Source organism: Aspergillus niger, assembly GCF_000002855.4.
Source record: "Aspergillus niger supercontig An15".
Lineage (NCBI taxonomy): Eukaryota > Fungi > Ascomycota > Eurotiomycetes > Eurotiales > Aspergillaceae > Aspergillus > Aspergillus niger.
In genome coordinates, this window is record NT_166530.1 from 348,490 (window position 1) to 364,551 (window position 16,062).

The 16,062-nt window shown below is 51.3% G+C and overlaps 8 protein-coding genes across 8 annotated transcripts; 4 read left to right on the plus strand and 4 right to left on the minus strand.

The window, feature by feature from the left end:
• Positions 1-587: 587 nt before the first annotated feature.
• On the plus strand, positions 588-3,934 carry An15g01240 (uncharacterized protein; the record flags this gene model as incomplete). Its single annotated transcript, XM_001396627.1, has 8 exons — positions 588-657; positions 768-1,078; positions 1,135-1,305; positions 1,382-2,706; positions 2,762-2,844; positions 2,900-3,203; positions 3,259-3,438; positions 3,490-3,934. The coding sequence occupies 8 exons, from the start codon at positions 588-590 to the stop codon at positions 3,932-3,934; spliced, it is 2,889 nt and encodes a 962-aa protein (XP_001396664.1).
• A 314-nt stretch (positions 3,935-4,248) lies between these two features.
• An15g01250 (uncharacterized protein) lies at positions 4,249-4,924 on the minus strand (the record flags this gene model as incomplete). The annotated part of the gene is made up of 2 exons (XM_001396628.3): positions 4,249-4,650; positions 4,730-4,924. The coding sequence occupies 2 exons, from the start codon at positions 4,922-4,924 to the stop codon at positions 4,249-4,251; spliced, it is 597 nt and encodes a 198-aa protein (XP_001396665.1).
• A 1,773-nt stretch (positions 4,925-6,697) lies between these two features.
• Positions 6,698-7,342, minus strand: An15g01260 (uncharacterized protein; the record flags this gene model as incomplete). Its single annotated transcript, XM_059744472.1, has 4 exons — positions 6,698-6,975; positions 7,027-7,098; positions 7,141-7,210; positions 7,268-7,342. The coding sequence occupies 4 exons, from the start codon at positions 7,340-7,342 to the stop codon at positions 6,698-6,700; spliced, it is 495 nt and encodes a 164-aa protein (XP_059607013.1).
• Positions 7,343-7,837: 495 nt separating this feature from the next.
• On the minus strand, positions 7,838-8,214 carry An15g01270 (uncharacterized protein; the record flags this gene model as incomplete). The annotated part of the gene is made up of 2 exons (XM_001396630.1): positions 7,838-8,107; positions 8,164-8,214. 2 exons carry the CDS (start codon positions 8,212-8,214, stop codon positions 7,838-7,840), a joined length of 321 nt encoding a protein of 106 aa, XP_001396667.1.
• Positions 8,215-8,875: 661 nt separating this feature from the next.
• Positions 8,876-9,775, plus strand: An15g01280 (uncharacterized protein; the record flags this gene model as incomplete). Its single annotated transcript, XM_001396631.1, has 2 exons — positions 8,876-9,072; positions 9,139-9,775. The coding sequence occupies 2 exons, from the start codon at positions 8,876-8,878 to the stop codon at positions 9,773-9,775; spliced, it is 834 nt and encodes a 277-aa protein (XP_001396668.1).
• A 237-nt stretch (positions 9,776-10,012) lies between these two features.
• An15g01290 (uncharacterized protein) lies at positions 10,013-11,333 on the minus strand (the record flags this gene model as incomplete). The annotated part of the gene is made up of 3 exons (XM_059744474.1): positions 10,013-10,230; positions 10,372-11,138; positions 11,203-11,333. The coding sequence occupies 3 exons, from the start codon at positions 11,331-11,333 to the stop codon at positions 10,013-10,015; spliced, it is 1,116 nt and encodes a 371-aa protein (XP_059607014.1).
• A 563-nt stretch (positions 11,334-11,896) lies between these two features.
• Positions 11,897-14,127, plus strand: An15g01300 (uncharacterized protein; the record flags this gene model as incomplete). Its single annotated transcript, XM_001396633.3, has 2 exons — positions 11,897-12,008; positions 12,065-14,127. 2 exons carry the CDS (start codon positions 11,897-11,899, stop codon positions 14,125-14,127), a joined length of 2,175 nt encoding a protein of 724 aa, XP_001396670.3.
• A 327-nt stretch (positions 14,128-14,454) lies between these two features.
• Positions 14,455-15,865, plus strand: An15g01310 (uncharacterized protein; the record flags this gene model as incomplete). The annotated part of the gene is made up of 2 exons (XM_001396634.1): positions 14,455-15,604; positions 15,666-15,865. The coding sequence occupies 2 exons, from the start codon at positions 14,455-14,457 to the stop codon at positions 15,863-15,865; spliced, it is 1,350 nt and encodes a 449-aa protein (XP_001396671.1).
• Between the last annotated feature and the right edge of the window lie 197 nt (positions 15,866-16,062).

The window sequence follows — 16,062 nt, forward strand, 5'->3', positions numbered from 1 at the left end:
GGCGTATATATGAGGCTTTTACCGATTGTTACACTCGGAGAGCTGGTCCCAGCGGCATATCAGTGGGCAACTAGTAGTCGGGCAACCGGGGTTGGAAGATCGGTCAAAGCATGTATTCCAATTTCAGGCAAACAAAGGAATGCTGCCGAACAAACACAGCCGAGAGAACAAAGAGACAGGGAAGCTAAGTTGATACTTGGAGATATAATCAGAGCAAAAGTGCGCCAAGCCACTTTTCCCCTCCGAGCAGCGATGATGATGATCTGGCGGAGGTCGGCAAGGCTTTGATCCGCACCCGGTCACCTGATGGGCAGAATCACCCCGCGACCGCCGCTCACCGCCTGGATTTTGCAAAGCAACCGCCAAACAAACTGCCAGTCCAGGAATCGAGCTTCCACCCGGCTTTTACTGGAGCCATTCTTTAATATACCCTTGGGTTCTTTCTCTAGAGCAACCCGTCCTAGCTCTGCAAGCTTTTCCCTTTAATCTTCTTCAACAACCTGCCTTTACCCCTTAATTTGTACCACTTTCCCACATATTCCACCTGCGCCGCTCGCTTGGCTTCTTGGTAACATCCCCGCTTCAAAATGGCTGATGGTCTTGGGGCTGTTGCGCAGCTCCTCGAGGCAAGCTTGGATCCCAGGCAGAACAAGCAAGGTCAGTAAATTTGGTCACCCTATTGCCTCGAATACTCACTTCCGAGCCATTTGCAAGCTTTGATTTTTACATTGCATTAATCAAAGCATCCTTAACTGATTGTGAACCAGCCGAACTTGCTCTTCGCCAGGAGGAAAAAAAACCGAACTACTCTCTGCAGCTTCTCCAGATCACGGCTTCCGCGTCCTATCCTTACAACACCCGTTTGGCTAGCGCATTATGCTTCAAGAACTTTATTAAGAGGAACTGGACTGATGAAGATGGAAACTACAAGCTCCAAGCGGAGGAGGTAACTACCATCAAGCGGGAGCTGATCAGCCTGATGATCTCCGTCCCCACGGGCATCCAAACACAACTGGGAGAAGCTGTTAGCGTTATCGCCGACAGTGACTTCTGGGAGCGATGGGATACACTTGTGGATGTAAGTTAGAGAGGTGTCATGTTTTCGGCTTGTGCGCGGTCAATTGACGTCCCCAGGATCTTGTTTCTAGACTCCAGCCGAACAACCCCGCTGTCAACAACGGCGTACTCCAAGTCGCACATTCCATTTTCAAGAGATGGAGACCCCTTTTCCGGTCGGATCAGCTGTACCTGGAAATTAATCATGTTCTCGAAAGATTCGGCAGTCCTTTCTTGGCTCTCTTCGAGGTAAGTTGCATTGTATTCTAAAACATGGGCCATTACGAGGCCAAGGATTTCTGACAGCAAACTGACTTCCTTATAGGGCTTGGATGCCTACCTTGAGGAGAACAAATCCAACAAAGAAAATCTTGTTCAGGGATTCACGCAACTCAATTTGATGATCAAATTGATGTATGACCTTTCTTGCCACGATCTTCCTCCGATGTTCGAAGAAAATATTTCAGGGATAGCCTCGCTTTTGCTCAAGTATCTGACTTACGATAACCAACTCCTGCACACCGATGACGATACCGAAGCAGGACAGCTGGAATTTGCGCGTGCTGGAATTTTCCAAGTCTTGACTCTGTACGTGCAAAAGTACATGGATGAGTTCAAGCCTCACATTGGACAATTCGTGGAAAGCTCGTGGAGCTTCTTGACACTTATCGGTCAAGAAACCAAGTACGACATTCTGGTCAGCAGGGCTCTGCAATTCTTGACTTCGATTGCGGGCATGACCGAACATGCGGCTGTATTCCAGGCCGAAGACACCCTCGGTCAGATCATCGAGAAGGTCATTCTGCCTAATGTCAGCTTGCGTGAATCTGACGAGGAGCTTTTCGAGGATGAGCCTATTGAGTTCATCCGTCGCGACCTGGAAGGCTCAGACAGCGATACCAGACGACGTGCCGCAACCGACTTCCTGAGACGGCTTGCCGAGAGATTTGAGGAATCCGTGACGAGAGTTGTTCTCAGATACACCGAGCACTACCTTTCTGAATACGCCAAGGCTCCCGCCGCTAACTGGAAGGCCAAGGACACTGCAACCTATCTCTTCTCTGCGATTGCAGCGAAGGGAACTGCTACGTCAAGCCACGGTGTGACTGCTACGAACAAACTCATTAGCATTACCGATTTCTTCCAGAAGCACCTTGCGGCTGATTTGATTAATGATGAGGGTGTACACCCCATTCTCAAGGTCGACGCCATCAAGTACCTCTACCTTTTCCGAAGCATTATCACAAAGGAGCAGTGGCAGGAAGTTCTTCCTATGTTGGTTAAGCACCTCGGCTCCTCGGAATATGTCGTTTACAGTTATGCGGCTATCGCCGTGGAGCGTGTCCTCTACCTCACCGATAGCCAGGGCCAACCGATCATTTCCCCCGCTACTATTACACCGCTGTCTAAGGACTTGTTGGAACACATCTTCTCCTTAATCCAAAAGGACCAGGCCCCTCAGAAAGTGCAGGAGAACGAGTTCCTGATGAGATGTGCCATGAGAGTTCTGATCGTCATCAAGGAGGGCATTGTGCCGCACACCGACAGTGTCCTTCAGCACCTGATCGCTATCACGAAAATCATCAGCAGCAACCCAAGCAACCCCAGGTTCTACTATTTTCACTTTGAAGCGCTCGGAGCTTTTATCCGGTACGTGATTACCAGCGATTGCTCGAAATTACAGTCACTAACCAATGGATTCTAGGTTTGCGGCCCCTGCCAACCCCGACAAACTCGAACAAGCTCTTTACGCTCCTTTCGCAGAGATCCTCCAAGGGGATGTGCAAGGTCAGTTGTAAACCATAGGGAATGGCACTACGAGCCATGGCTAACATATGATCAGAGTTCATGCCTTACATTTTCCAACTCTTTGCTGCACTTCTTGAGGCGAACCCCTCAGGAACACTACCTGACTACTACCAGAACCTGATTGCCCCGATCCTTATGCCTGTCATGTGGGAGTCGAAGGGCAACATCCCTGCGCTTGTGCGACTTTTGTCGAGCATCATCCACCGCGGATCTCAATACATCATCCAGAATGAGCAAATTGCTCCTGTCCTGGGTATCTTCCAGAAGCTACTCTCGACCAAGGCCAATGAAGGTTATGGATTCGACCTGTTGGAGTCTGTGGTTGCAAACTTCCCTCCGTATGTGAAGCCCCGGTGTGATTGTCGATGCATTAATTTACCAACTATCTTCCAGGGCAACACTGGAACAATACTTTGTTTCAATCATGCAGATCATCCTTACTCGCCTCCAGAATTCCAAGACGGAGAACCTGACCCTCCGATTCGTCCGTTTCTATCATTTTGTCTCTGCCCAGGATGACAAGGGCTACAGTGCCGACTTCGTCATCCAAGTGATGGATAAGGTCCAGCCCGAGTACGTAAAATCCAATCCAAGCGTGGGAGCTAGCATGCTAACTGCCTCCAGGCTGTTCACTCCCATCTATCTGAATATCATCCTTCCCGAAACACAAAAGCTCGCTCGTCCGTTGGACCGCAAGACCGCAGTGCTATCATTTACTAAAACTCTTGCTAACTCGGAAGCCTTTGCGAACCGGTACAAGAAGGGATGGGGCTTCACATGTGAGGCTCTTCTCAAGCTTCTGGAGCTGCCTCCTCTCCCTGCCAGCAAGGATGACATCATCGCCGAACACGATGTGGAGGATATGGCATTCGGTGTTGGTTTCACAGCGCTGAACACTGTGCGACCACAGACCAGGGACCCTTGGCCAGACACGGGCGCCGACCTGAAGGCCTGGACTGGCAAGTATCTGAAGGAAGCGGACAAGAAGCACAACGGACGCATTTCTGGCTTTGTCCAGGAGCGTCTGGGAGCCGAGGCGAAGACAGTGCTGCTTAGTTATATCGCATGAGCAGGCTAATGGGGCCAGGTGCACTATTTACTGGGATGTATAAAATCCTATGTCTGATAACTCGACCGTCTTTGCATTTTGCCAAAAAGAAATCATGGAGAAAGTGTTGACTAGCTTCAACCGCTCTATTGCATGTCCTTATGAATTGAATTACACTTAGATGACACTGATATGCCTCAACTTCCTCGTAGTCGATTTCCCAAGTACTAGTTTGTTCCCGTTTTATGTAAGTTTAACTACGTTTGGAGAGCGACAGCGTGCCTTGCTTTAGTGTGCGAATGTAAAACGGTGGCGCACGCGATGCAGAAGATCATTTACCTCTGGCTCCGCGCGCTGTCCGGGACATGCTCCTGCTGTAGATTTTGTTGGGCTGCCAGTTGATGGGGACTCTGTATGTCTGCTCCTTCTACTTCCGATTCGTGCTTTGAATCAGCGGACTCCTGTGCATCGTCCTCTTCTGCCTCTTGACTCTCCTTGCCATCTTCGAGCTCACGATACTTGCGCCGGCTCTTCTTCATTTTACTGGCCTTCTTTTTCCTCGCGCGGTCGGCCTTGATGGCCGCGCGACTTTGGTCCCCATGTAGGAGCTCTTCCACCTTGTCAGCAAGCAGCTGACGAGCTATCTTCTCATTCTGGGAACGGGATCGTGTGGCTTGAGATTTGACCACTACGCCCGTTGGTTTGTGTATGATCTGGACGGCAGAGTTGGTTTTATTCTAGGCATTGAAAGGAGAAGCAAGTTAGATAAGTTCAAACAGCCAAGTAAGAATGGAAGGAAATATCTGGTTGGCATACAATCTTTTGGCCTCCAGGGCCAGTACCCTTGAGGTATGAGACTGTCACGTCGGCATCTTGGATCTTCAGGCGGGGAGGTAATGCTTTGTCGGCGAGGGAGAGCGCAGAGAGGGTGAAGAACCTCGGGGTCGGGAGGTAATTGGATTTGAGAAAGGGGCGTGTGATGTAGGGGGTCAAGTGGAGGGGACGGAACATGGTGATCTGAGGCGCCTACTACTAAATTCCATCTGGAGTACTCAGCGTAGGCTCATTGCTTGATTAGTATTACATGAAGCTGGCTGGTAATTGGCGGCGGCGGCTGCTGCTGCTGCCTGCTAGTACTAACTAGTACTAAGATGCCCGCGGCACGAGAAATCATCGCTGGATCTGGACCCGTTTTACAAAACCATACCATTGTTACCATCATTTGGTCGGTGACTAAGGCAATTAGTACAGCATCAGGTGGCTTGAAGAATACTGACTAAGCGAAAACACCATCAACTGAGGTAAATTGCTGTTTATCCGAGCTGTAACCACAGTTAACGACTTTATAATATCTCTTTCTGCTGCACTACCCCCCACTGGGTAGTAGGAACACAACTGCTTTCTCCCCTCTTCTTCCATCGGAACTGCCTCTCTGGTTTCCAACCAAGATGGAGGATTGGATTTGTCTCACCCTTTTTCACCCTGAATCTGCTTGATAGGCCTGACCGAGCGGAGAGGGTGACGTACGCCGCCCAGTGGATGCGCGGACGACAGCCATCACCACACGCCAATCAGGGTCAGATCGCACGGGAAAATCCTCCCCATGAAGGGAAGGCAGGCAGGCATTTGTTCCAGTGAACTGGATGCTTGAGCCCTTCGCACTGGCTGCGGGAGAGAGAGTCTGAAACTTTGCACGCTGCAATCCTTCGGCTGGACCCTGAGAGGAGGAAAAAGTGGACCTGGTTTGGTTCTCTTCCGTGGCGGTGGATTGATTTGACTTAGTCTCTGCGGCCGATTTGAAACAGTGTCCAGATCGCAAGCATGGACTTGACGGGGGCGCTGGCCTAACTAACTCGTATTCGTTAACTATTCACTTTAAATTATATGACTGTCTGTTCCGTCCGGCTGTGAAGCTATTCTTAGTTGAGGTGGCCTTCCTGCCTATTCTTCCCCATTCCTGTTCCCCTGGACTTATCTGAGCTTCTTCACATGGGGGGCTAATTCACTGTTCTACTTTTCTCTCCCCATCACAGCCTCCGGCCAAATTTCTCCTCTTTCGTCCCTTTCACCGACTGGACTGACCAGCTCTCTGTCGATCAACCCACATCGTGTTGGGTTTTATATAATTTTTCCCTATTATTCTTTATTTTCTTTTTCCCCCTCTGTGACCTGCCGGCTTAGTACTTGATCTTTTCTTCCATCAACAACCGACTGGACAGATCATGGATGCCTAGTTGAACTTCCAAATTATCTCCGTCTTTCTAATATTCCTTCCCCCCCTTCCCAGCGCGCTTGGACAAATTGCTTCATCACCGTGGGCGACTGCGATAATACTCCAAAGGACTACCAGGGCAGGAGCTAATCTCACCCCTCATCACCGTTGGATTCTGCGCTTTTCTCCGCTTGTCACTTTCGTTGACCTCCTGGCTCGCGGGCGGTCCCCCTTTCGTTCAATCCTTTCAAGAAAAAACCCGCCTCTCTCCACCATGACTCTCTTCTGGATCCTGAACTCTTTCATGCGCTGGGTGCGCTTGAAGATATATCAATATGAGGTGACCTTCGCCGTGTACATGCTTACGCCTACCGAAAAGTTCATTTTTAGTACGTTCCCCCGGTTGGAACCTGGCCACAAGTTTCGAGCTTGCATTTCTTGCATTAAAGCCGCATGGTGCTAACAAAGAACGTTCTAGATTCCCTTCTCCTCACTCTCCTTTCAATGATTGTAACCGGCATCTACGTCTACCTTCCCGATCATATCCGATCCATTTATAGTCACCTTTACTACTACTGGGCCGGCGAGCGTCCGTTTATCTCTGCAAGCCTTCCATCAATCAGCTCCGTATTCCGGGAGACCGGTACCCAGACTCTAGGAGTGATGTACGAGACGGCCAAGAATGCTGCTGCGACGGCCACTGCTCCAATCGCTGAACTGTGATATCTCCCCGCTACAGTAGCGATACGGGTTGGTTTCTCGGTGTTGGTGACGATTGTGGGCTGCTGGGTTGGGTCATTTGGCTTCTCTGTTTCTCCTTGTGATACCATCGGGGCTTTCTTGCATTTTGCTATTCGTATCAGCATATTGCTGCCATTAATCATCCTCTATGACCGCATACCTCTCTTGTCCTCGAGCATGGATTGCATCAGCATTTCACGATTCACCGTACTGCTCCTCCACCGAACGGTTCCTATCGGCGTTGTGAAGTTGTTTCATGGAGTTTGAACGATACTGTTCTGAGCGGGCCGGCGCATCCTAGGAGTTCCATCATCTTCGTTTTGTTTCCTCCCCTGGTTCATACTCTGCCTCACGCATATTGTTTATACCTTATCGAGGCAATCATTGTTACGATCACATACTTTGCTGCTCTTGTTACTTTCGCGACTGGACGCTGGGGCTCCACTGACTGCACATCTTATAACATATAAACTCATAATTCTGTATGGGGCACGACAGTAACGCCGAGGATAGCACCAAATCCTATAGGATGCTATGATGCTACAAAGTTTTGCACCGCTATGCTCAGCCGAGCAGAAACTTTTGCTTTGATATTGCGCCAGACTAAAAGTACATATAAGTTTAACATATGTAAACAAAAAAAATTGAAGTTACCCAATTCAATCATCAAACCCATCGCCCAAATGCAACTCCCGCCATGCTCAGAGAAGAGTGTTATACAAAACCAAAAAAAAAAGAGCCACCACCGTAGATACGCGAGTAGGACACGGTGCAACATCGCTTCCCTACCCCTCTTAGTCGCACATCCATACACAGGACGCGTGTAGCATGTTTCAAGGTATACATAGATGCCGGCTCCGAACGCATCCGCGACTGTATTTCCCGTTTCCTACTCTGCGTAGAGACTCACTGATAGCCCCATCTCTATATCAAACACAACCGCACCGCATCAAATTACCCGAGTAGTTGGTTTACTCTGCATTCGAAGATGCCGCCTGGATCTGAGCCGGAGCCTGAGCCTGAGCCTCAGCCTCCAATGCCTCGCGCCGCTGTCGCTTCTCTCGCTTCACTGCATCCAACATGCGCATGCGTGACAACTCGCGGTCAATCTCTTCTTTCTCAAGGGGAATCTTGTGCGATTGCTCGGTTGTGGGCCAGAAGCCGGGGACGCTGAAGCGGTCGTCGAGGTTCGTGCCGAAGTAGTACATCCAGCCGATGGGGAAGATGATGTACATGCCGAACTAGAAGAGATTAGATTCTGCCTCCTTTGGGAATGAGGCATTAGTGCTTTGCGTACCTTGAAGACCTCGAGGTTGCCTCCCTGGAGTCTGCGGAGGATGGAGGACATGGTGGGCTGTTGTTGGTGGGATGGATGGATGGGATCGGATGGTAAGTGTGGCTTTGGTATTTGATTCCACAGGTGTGTATGGGTTTGAAATAAGTGTACTGCTCCGGGATTGAGTATGCTAATGTCGAGCTACAAAGTTGTGTGAATTCTTCTTGATCCGTCACCGACGACAAATTATCTGGGCTGATCGTTCCGATACGACGGATTATTATCACGGAGCTTCTGACATGCCGACCACACCTTGCAAACAGAGCAAACGTTCCACGTGCTACAAGTCAGGTGACATCAATTACTCATCAGGACTCGGCCTGCCGTGGGCCGAGGCACCTAAGCCTCGGTCCGTGGGTTTCCCCGCATAATGTTGATGCCGGTTATGGCAGATCCCCGTTAGTAGAACCCACCTCTATCTATTTCTATTATCAGGGACTAATAATACTGCAGGTTCTCCTGGAATTGCTTTTCTTTAGAACTGTCACTCACTGAATATTTTCCTTACGGCCATCTGACGTGCAAGCGTGCATTTAGGAAAGGTTACACAACGGTTCTTTCTCTTTAGAGCGGCTCTAAACCCTCCTAGTCTCCGATAGTAACAAACAATCTATACTCACCCCTATCTATCTACACACCCTCTCTAACAGCACACAACACCCCGAACATCAACATGGCCACTACCACCGAAGACCCCATCAAACTCACCTACCAAGGCCGTCTGGCAATCATCACCCTCAACCGGCCCAAGAAACTCAATGCCCTAGACGGAGACCTCTACTACCTCCTCGGCGAACGTCTCCGCGAAGTAGACAAGCGAGATGACATCTTCATCACCATCCTCACAGGCTCAGGACGCTACTTCTCCGCGTAAGTTTTCCCTTTCTCCCACACATAACCACAAATACCAAATACATCCTAATCCTCCATCTCCAGCGGCGCGGACGTAAACTCCTCCCGCCCCGGCGGCGGCCTCGGCACCTCCGCACGGCGCGACCTCGCCCGGTCTTTCGTAATAAACAACTACGACATCACACACACCTTCGCGCACCACTCGAAGATCCTAATCGCCGCGCTCAATGGCCCCGCTGTCGGGCTCTCCGCGGCCCTCATCGCCCTCGCGGACTTCATCTACGCCGCGCCGCACACCTTCCTTCTCACGCCGTTCGCCTCGCTGGGCCTCGTAGCGGAGGGCGGGTCGTCGCGGGCGTTCGTGGAGCGTCTGGGCATCGCGAAAGCCAACGAGGCGCTTATCATGAGTAAGAGGATTACGTGCGAGGAGTTGGTGGCGGCTGGGTTCGTGAATAAGGTGTTTACGGCGCCGAGTGGGAAGAGCGATGATAGTGAGGGGTTCTTGGGGCTGGTGTTGCAGGAGGTGGAGGAGAGGTTGGGGTTGCATTTGAATCAGGAGAGTTTGCTCAAGATTAAGGAGTTGATTAGACGGCCCGAGAGGGAGGTGCTGGATCGCCAGAACGGGTTGGAGGTTTTCGGGGGGCTCGAGAGGTTTCTTAGTGGGGTGCCGCAGGAGGAGTTTAGGAGGTTGGCGAGTGGGGAGAAGAAGCACAAGTTGTGAGACATTGGGTTGGGTTGAAGGGTATATAGTGAGTGTTCGTAGTACATATGGGCTAGATGGTTTGTGGAGTATAGAAGGTAGAGAGGTGGAGGAGGTTAATGCGAGTATCACTTTTAGTATTCGGTTTTTAGTGCCTTGTCCCTCTTTCGCTATAGTCCTAACGCCGCCTTAATATGCTGAGCTGCGCTCTTTGGTATGTTCGTAACTAAGTATACAATCGATGCATGGTTGGAACCTCTATTGGTCTTCATTGTCCGAGTCGGACTCCTGCGCCTGCTTCGCCAGAATGTCCTGCCATTTCCCCAGAAACTCGCTCATGCCTCCAGGACCGGAGATAGAGGCGTCGACCACTTCCTTGGGCAGCTTGTGTGCTGAGTACTGCGGGGTCGTGAACGCATACGCCTCCGGGTCATCGCGCTTGATTAGCCTGAACTCTGGGAACAATGGTGCATCATCTACATTCTCGTCTTCGGACGCGGACTCGGACTCGGATTCGGACCCTTCATCTGGCTCAGCACCTGCCTCCAGTCCACCGTTTCCATTCAGAGAAAGCCGCACAAATTGCTCTTCCCCATTGTCGTCTTCCTCCCGGATACCCACGGGATCCTTCATATGCAGAATCTCCATCCAACTGAAGAGCAGTGAGTCGGTCCTCTCCGCCCATGGGTTGATATCGATAAGCCACACTCGGTCATGGGGAGGCGGGATATAGACATCAAACACGAAGTTAGGGTCCGTGAACGTATCCTTCAGCTTTTCATCGAAGAAGGTCTGGATCCGAGACCGGAGAGAGTCCCGCATGGGGAAGAGGAAGTCGAAATGGTTCTGATCACGCTGGCACATGCACAGGAGGACTCTGTTGCGCACGAAGCACCGGAACTCGAGCGACGGGTTGAAGTTGACGTATTTGCGAAGAACGAGGTAGTAGGGGATTTCGGGGGGCGTTGAGGAAGAATCGTCGGTGGTGGTAGTGTCAGAAACGCAGTCGTCGAATGGGTGTTCCAGGTCATGGCTGATAAAGTCACTGCTTTTCAAGAGGAGGTAGATGTCGTTGGCTGTGCGACATTGCGTGTCGTTGGTGGCGGACATCCACGTCGCATCTTTGGGCGCACTCCAGTTCAGCTTCGGCGTCACTTTACCGCCGTATTCGGTGATTGTGGACTTGATCTGGTTGTGGATTTCAGGCCATTCGACTGACGGGTCGGGCTCCTCGTCTGCGCCATCATCGGAGAATGTGTCGAGGTTGTCGTCGTCTGTCGGCGGGGCAGCTTCTGGCGGCAGGACGATACCGTCCGCTCGGAGGTACTTAACGAAGGGGGCAGTGAGACGGATAGCGCGGGACTTGGGGACCAGGGTGCGGTATCTGCGGCGGTGTATTTAAATTAGTACCTTCATTAACGTATAGAGGGGTTATACTGGGCACATACCGAGGCTGCCAGTGGTGATAAGAGCAGTGTAGGATGTGAGAATAAGTGACTGGAGGGAAAGGCAGTCTTGTTAATTGCTCGGTAGGAGCTTCGGCCGCCGGAGCTGGCGCCTCTGAATCAATATGAGGCATATTGGTTTATGCGCCGCAATTTCGGAGGATTGTGATGGTGAAGATGGAGATAAAAGTTATCTCGTCGATCGCGCAGTCCGCGGGGTCTTTTTCTTTTTTGGGGATGACTCAAGTCACTTACCCGAAATAGCATGGTTGATACAGGCATGACCGTACCGTATTGAAGCCACGTGCTGCCTCAGGCACAATGGATCGTCATCCAGTGATTACGGGCTGCGTAGCATCATTCCAGGCAGTGCTCCGGCTGGCATTGATGCCCTGCATTGTTGGCTTGTCCCGCCAGCGTCCTTTCCTTTCACCATGGCGTCTGATGGCCCGGATCCCCAGTCATTGAAGTCCTGGCAGGATGCATTTCACTATCCAATTCCTACTGTGCGCCGCGTGGAGCAGGAGCTGCGCCGGGACATCGCAAGCAATAAGGAGAAGCTCAGGGCTCTTGTCGGGTATGTGAAAGCAAACCCTCATGATATCTATATGCAGGACTAATCATATATGGCGCATCTAGTACGAGATACCGAGAACTTATTGGCACTGCCGAGACGATCGTGTCGATGAACCGCGAAATGGAGGATGTGGATTCGACGCTGGCCGACATAGGACGAAGATGCAATCCACGCCTGATGGAGAAGATGTACACACATTACAATCAGATAAAGGATGATAGCCATGATGAAGGTATGTTATTGTCGTGAGTTTGGATTTGGTTACAACCAACAGCTGATGGGGATTAGATGCCGCGAAACGAGCGCTCGGAGGGCAACTGGCCTTGCTTCATCGCTGCGCATCGTCAATCTCCAAGCTTTTGCGACGACGCGGCTCCGTCTTGCTTGTGGCGAAGCTTATGGTCATCTCTCGCCTTCTACACAAGACCCTGTCCCAGCAGACAACGGTACCACCATTTGTGGAGGACCTGCGCAATCAATTGGCGTCCCTTCGGCGAAGTCTGTTGAGGAGGCTCGAAAAGCGTCTCGCGTCTGCTAAGTATGCGGCTGATGAGATTATTGAGGCCTTGGCAGCGTACTGTCTTACAACTAGCTCTTCCTCAGATGACGCTATTCGTTACTTTCACCAGGTTCGCTTAGATGGTATTGGAGGCCAGTTGGAGCTTGTCGACCCGTCAGGCGAGAATGTCCTGAACAGCTTACGACTATATGTTCGGACCCTCCAAACTTCTAAGATCCTGCTATCTCGCCGTTTGTCTGATGTTCTAAGCAAACTGAAAGCACGGCCCCTGCTGACAGACCCTGAAATTCGGAGTTTGGACGACCTAGACCTCGGTGTTCTGGGACGCTGGGTTGCCGCAGATGTTAATAACTTCACACCATGGATCAAGCTTAGTGAGTTATCGAAGTCGGATGCCGAGAAGACGATCAAGCAATGGTCCAAACCGGCTTTTGATAGATTCTTAGACGGGTGCCGGGGCACCCTCACAAACTGGCTGGACTTCTCGAAACTTCTCTCGTTACGCAAGCAGACATTGGAGCTCTGGCTATCTTCCCGGAGCTCGACACCCACCCATTCATCGTTACAAGTTCTGGAGGGAATTAGGTCGGTCTTTAATGATCGACTTAAAGGGATTCTGTCAGAACAAGCTAAAACATTGGATGTATTCGGTCAAGGCGTCGCTTCTGGAGTGTCGCATTGGGGCGACAGAGCCCACACGGCTTCGCAGTCACTTTGGGCCGAGGACTTGATTTCCCTTGACTATTCCAACGGCTCTGCTGCGTTCAAGCAAGCTGTCACGCACAGACTCCTGGGCCGTGATGATGACGTATCCGCTGTCCTTGAGAAATACCATGGATGGTTGTCTGTCATCGAGGAGTCCAGGGAGTCTATCGATGGCCTACGGCAGATACGTTGGGCTGACGTCTTGGACGAAGGCGAGGACGAGGATCTTGATATCGATGTTCCTGCCATGTTAAACGACGACGATCCACGACTGCTGCGCGAAGCCCTTCAGGCGGCAATTGAGCAAGCATTCGAAACACTCCAAAATTCGCTCAGCACAACCTTCGACACACTTGAGAAGCCGGGACAAAGCGGTGAGGCCGCTTTTATGCTGAAGACTATCCGACTGGCTCGAAGAGATCTGCCTGCCCAGTTCATTTCGAGCGATTATGCACTGTCCCAGAGCATTGTGCCGGAGTTGCAGAAAATTCTTGCTACTGACATAGTCGCCCGCACAGGACCCTGGAAGTCTCCGGCTACTTCGAAATCGAAGTCTGGAAAAGTGCCAGGTCGCACACTTTGGGAAGGTGATCCTGAAATCCCTGTCCAGCCGACACCATCGACGTTCAAATACCTGCGTAGACTTGTGCGTTCTATGGATCAGTACGGCGCCGGGCTTTGGGATGCTTCCACAACCCAAACGCTAAAGAGCGCCATGCTCGATGAGATCTCAAAGGCGATCAAATCTTCCCTTGAGAACCTTAACTCACCTGTCGATCATGAGGACAGCAAAAAGTCTGCCTCACAGGATGATGAAGAGACGGAATCGGCACGGAACGGCGAGGATAGCGACCCGGCGAAGCCAGAAACTGAAAGTATCGAATCAGACAGTGCGGCCGATGTCAAGGACCGGAAGATACAGCTATACTTCGATTCCGTCTATCTGAATGATGCGTTTGCGGTTCAACACTCTGAGCGCAGCCAGTTGACAGAAGTATTGGGTACACTTCGCAGCAGTCTCGACTTGCCTGCGAAGGCGACAAAGAACCTAGAGAACGCTGCGCGCGAGTACTGGAAACGGACCCAGCTATTATTTGGGCTCTTAACCATGGGATCTGAGCTCTAAACAGGCTGCCAGTGGCATGAAACAATGTATATAGATCATAACCATATCATCATCGGACAATCCAGTTCATACCATCTTCATACCTCCTGTGACCGGCCAATGAGCGTGCGTATGTATAACCTTCCTGATCGGGCCTAGCGGCCGCGGGGGTTACTCACCGCCCACGTCACGTTTCCGGCGGTGACGCCGACTTGGCCGCGGGAAAACGAGATGCGTTCATCGTTCATCTCCCTCTTTCTCTCCTGACCGGCTGCCTTGTCTTGTTGCACCTCTCATCCTTGCTCCTTCTTCCTCCTCTCCCCTTAATCCCTTGTCAACGCGGCAACCATGGCGGCCCCAAGGCTTCCATTCCTTTACCCAAATCTGATGCGCGCAGTTCGATCCTGCGAACCCCATACCTACCGCTCTCTTCGCCTTTCATCCCGCAACCAGTACGCTCCCTTCCACACCAGTCCACGACGAAGTCAGGAAACCTATCATCGAAGATACGGGCCTGCCGCAGAAGCGAACCTACCACCGCCCTCCAAACCTAAAGATGAACCAGCTCGTCAACAGCCCACCAACTCTTCATCCGGGAAAGACAAGGACAGCAATGCTGCTTCATCTCCGAACCCAACCCCACCAGCGCAATCGCAGCCAAAGGACACCGACACCACCTCCGAGGCCTCATCACAGTCGCAACAAGACAAGTTTGCCTCTGCAGACACAGAACTGCTAGACGAGGAGAAATCCGCACAAGAACAAGAGCCCCGTGAAGACTCCGAGCCCATCCTCGACGCCCGTGATGCCGATGAGGTCAATGCTATATCAAGCGAAAGACCCCCCGAGGAATCCATCCATCTTCACCATCCACTCAACCAGAACCCTCTCGAGGGTGTACTTCACATGCCATCTCCTTCATCCTACCTGACTACAACCGGCGGTCTCGCCTCCGAAAATAACCACCCGAACCTCGCCCCAGCCCCTTACGTTCACCACTTTGATACATACTCGCTCGTTCGCGACCTCTCCACAGGTGGCTTCTCCGAAGAACAATCCGTCACAATCATGAAGGCAGTCCGGACCATCCTACACAGTAACCTTGATCTTGCACGCCAAAGCCTGACCTCCAAATCGGACGTTGAGAACGAGTCCTACCTGTTCAAAGCAGCTTGCTCGGAACTCCAATCCTCTTTACAGACGGCCAGAAACTCCGAAATGCAGCGTCAGCGGACGTCCCGAACACAGCTACAGCACGAGTCTGACATTCTATCTCAACGCTTGAACCAGGAACTGGCCGGTCTGAAAGACGACATCAAGGGAATGTTCAACGATCACAAGATGACGACCCGCGAACAACAGCGAAGCATCGACACCTCTGTACAGGAACTAAATTACAAAATCACTGTCTCTCTGAACAGTGACGGCAAGAGTGAAATTGAGGGTCTGCGCTGGATTCTAACCAGGAGAGCTGCTATGGCCGTTGCTACTAGTGCCTGTAAGTCACATTCTATACCTTCCTTACACTCCTTCTCAAGTTTAATACTAATATCGTACAGTCATGATCATCTGCTTCCTGAAATACTACTCCGTCCGCAAGGCGCAGGAGAGCGCGGAGAAGAAAAAGAAAGAGCAAGATCTCCCAGTCAAGGGCGGAACTAAAGAGGCCCGAGCAGCAGCTGCCGTCGCCGGCCGGGATCCTCTCCTGCCCAAGTCGGCGCCAGTTCCGGGGGTTCATCTTGGAGAGTCCCTTGGCTGAACTTCCATTACCCTCCTTTCATTCCCAGTTCAAATGATTTTACCGATTGTACAACAACCAATCCATCTACTTCCTACTTCTCCTGTATATCATCCATTCTTATACCAGTTATAGATTTTCTCCTTTTGTTTTCTTAGCCCACATCACATTGATTTATCTCCCTCCTGGTTGGTGAGACATCTCGATACCCCCACGCA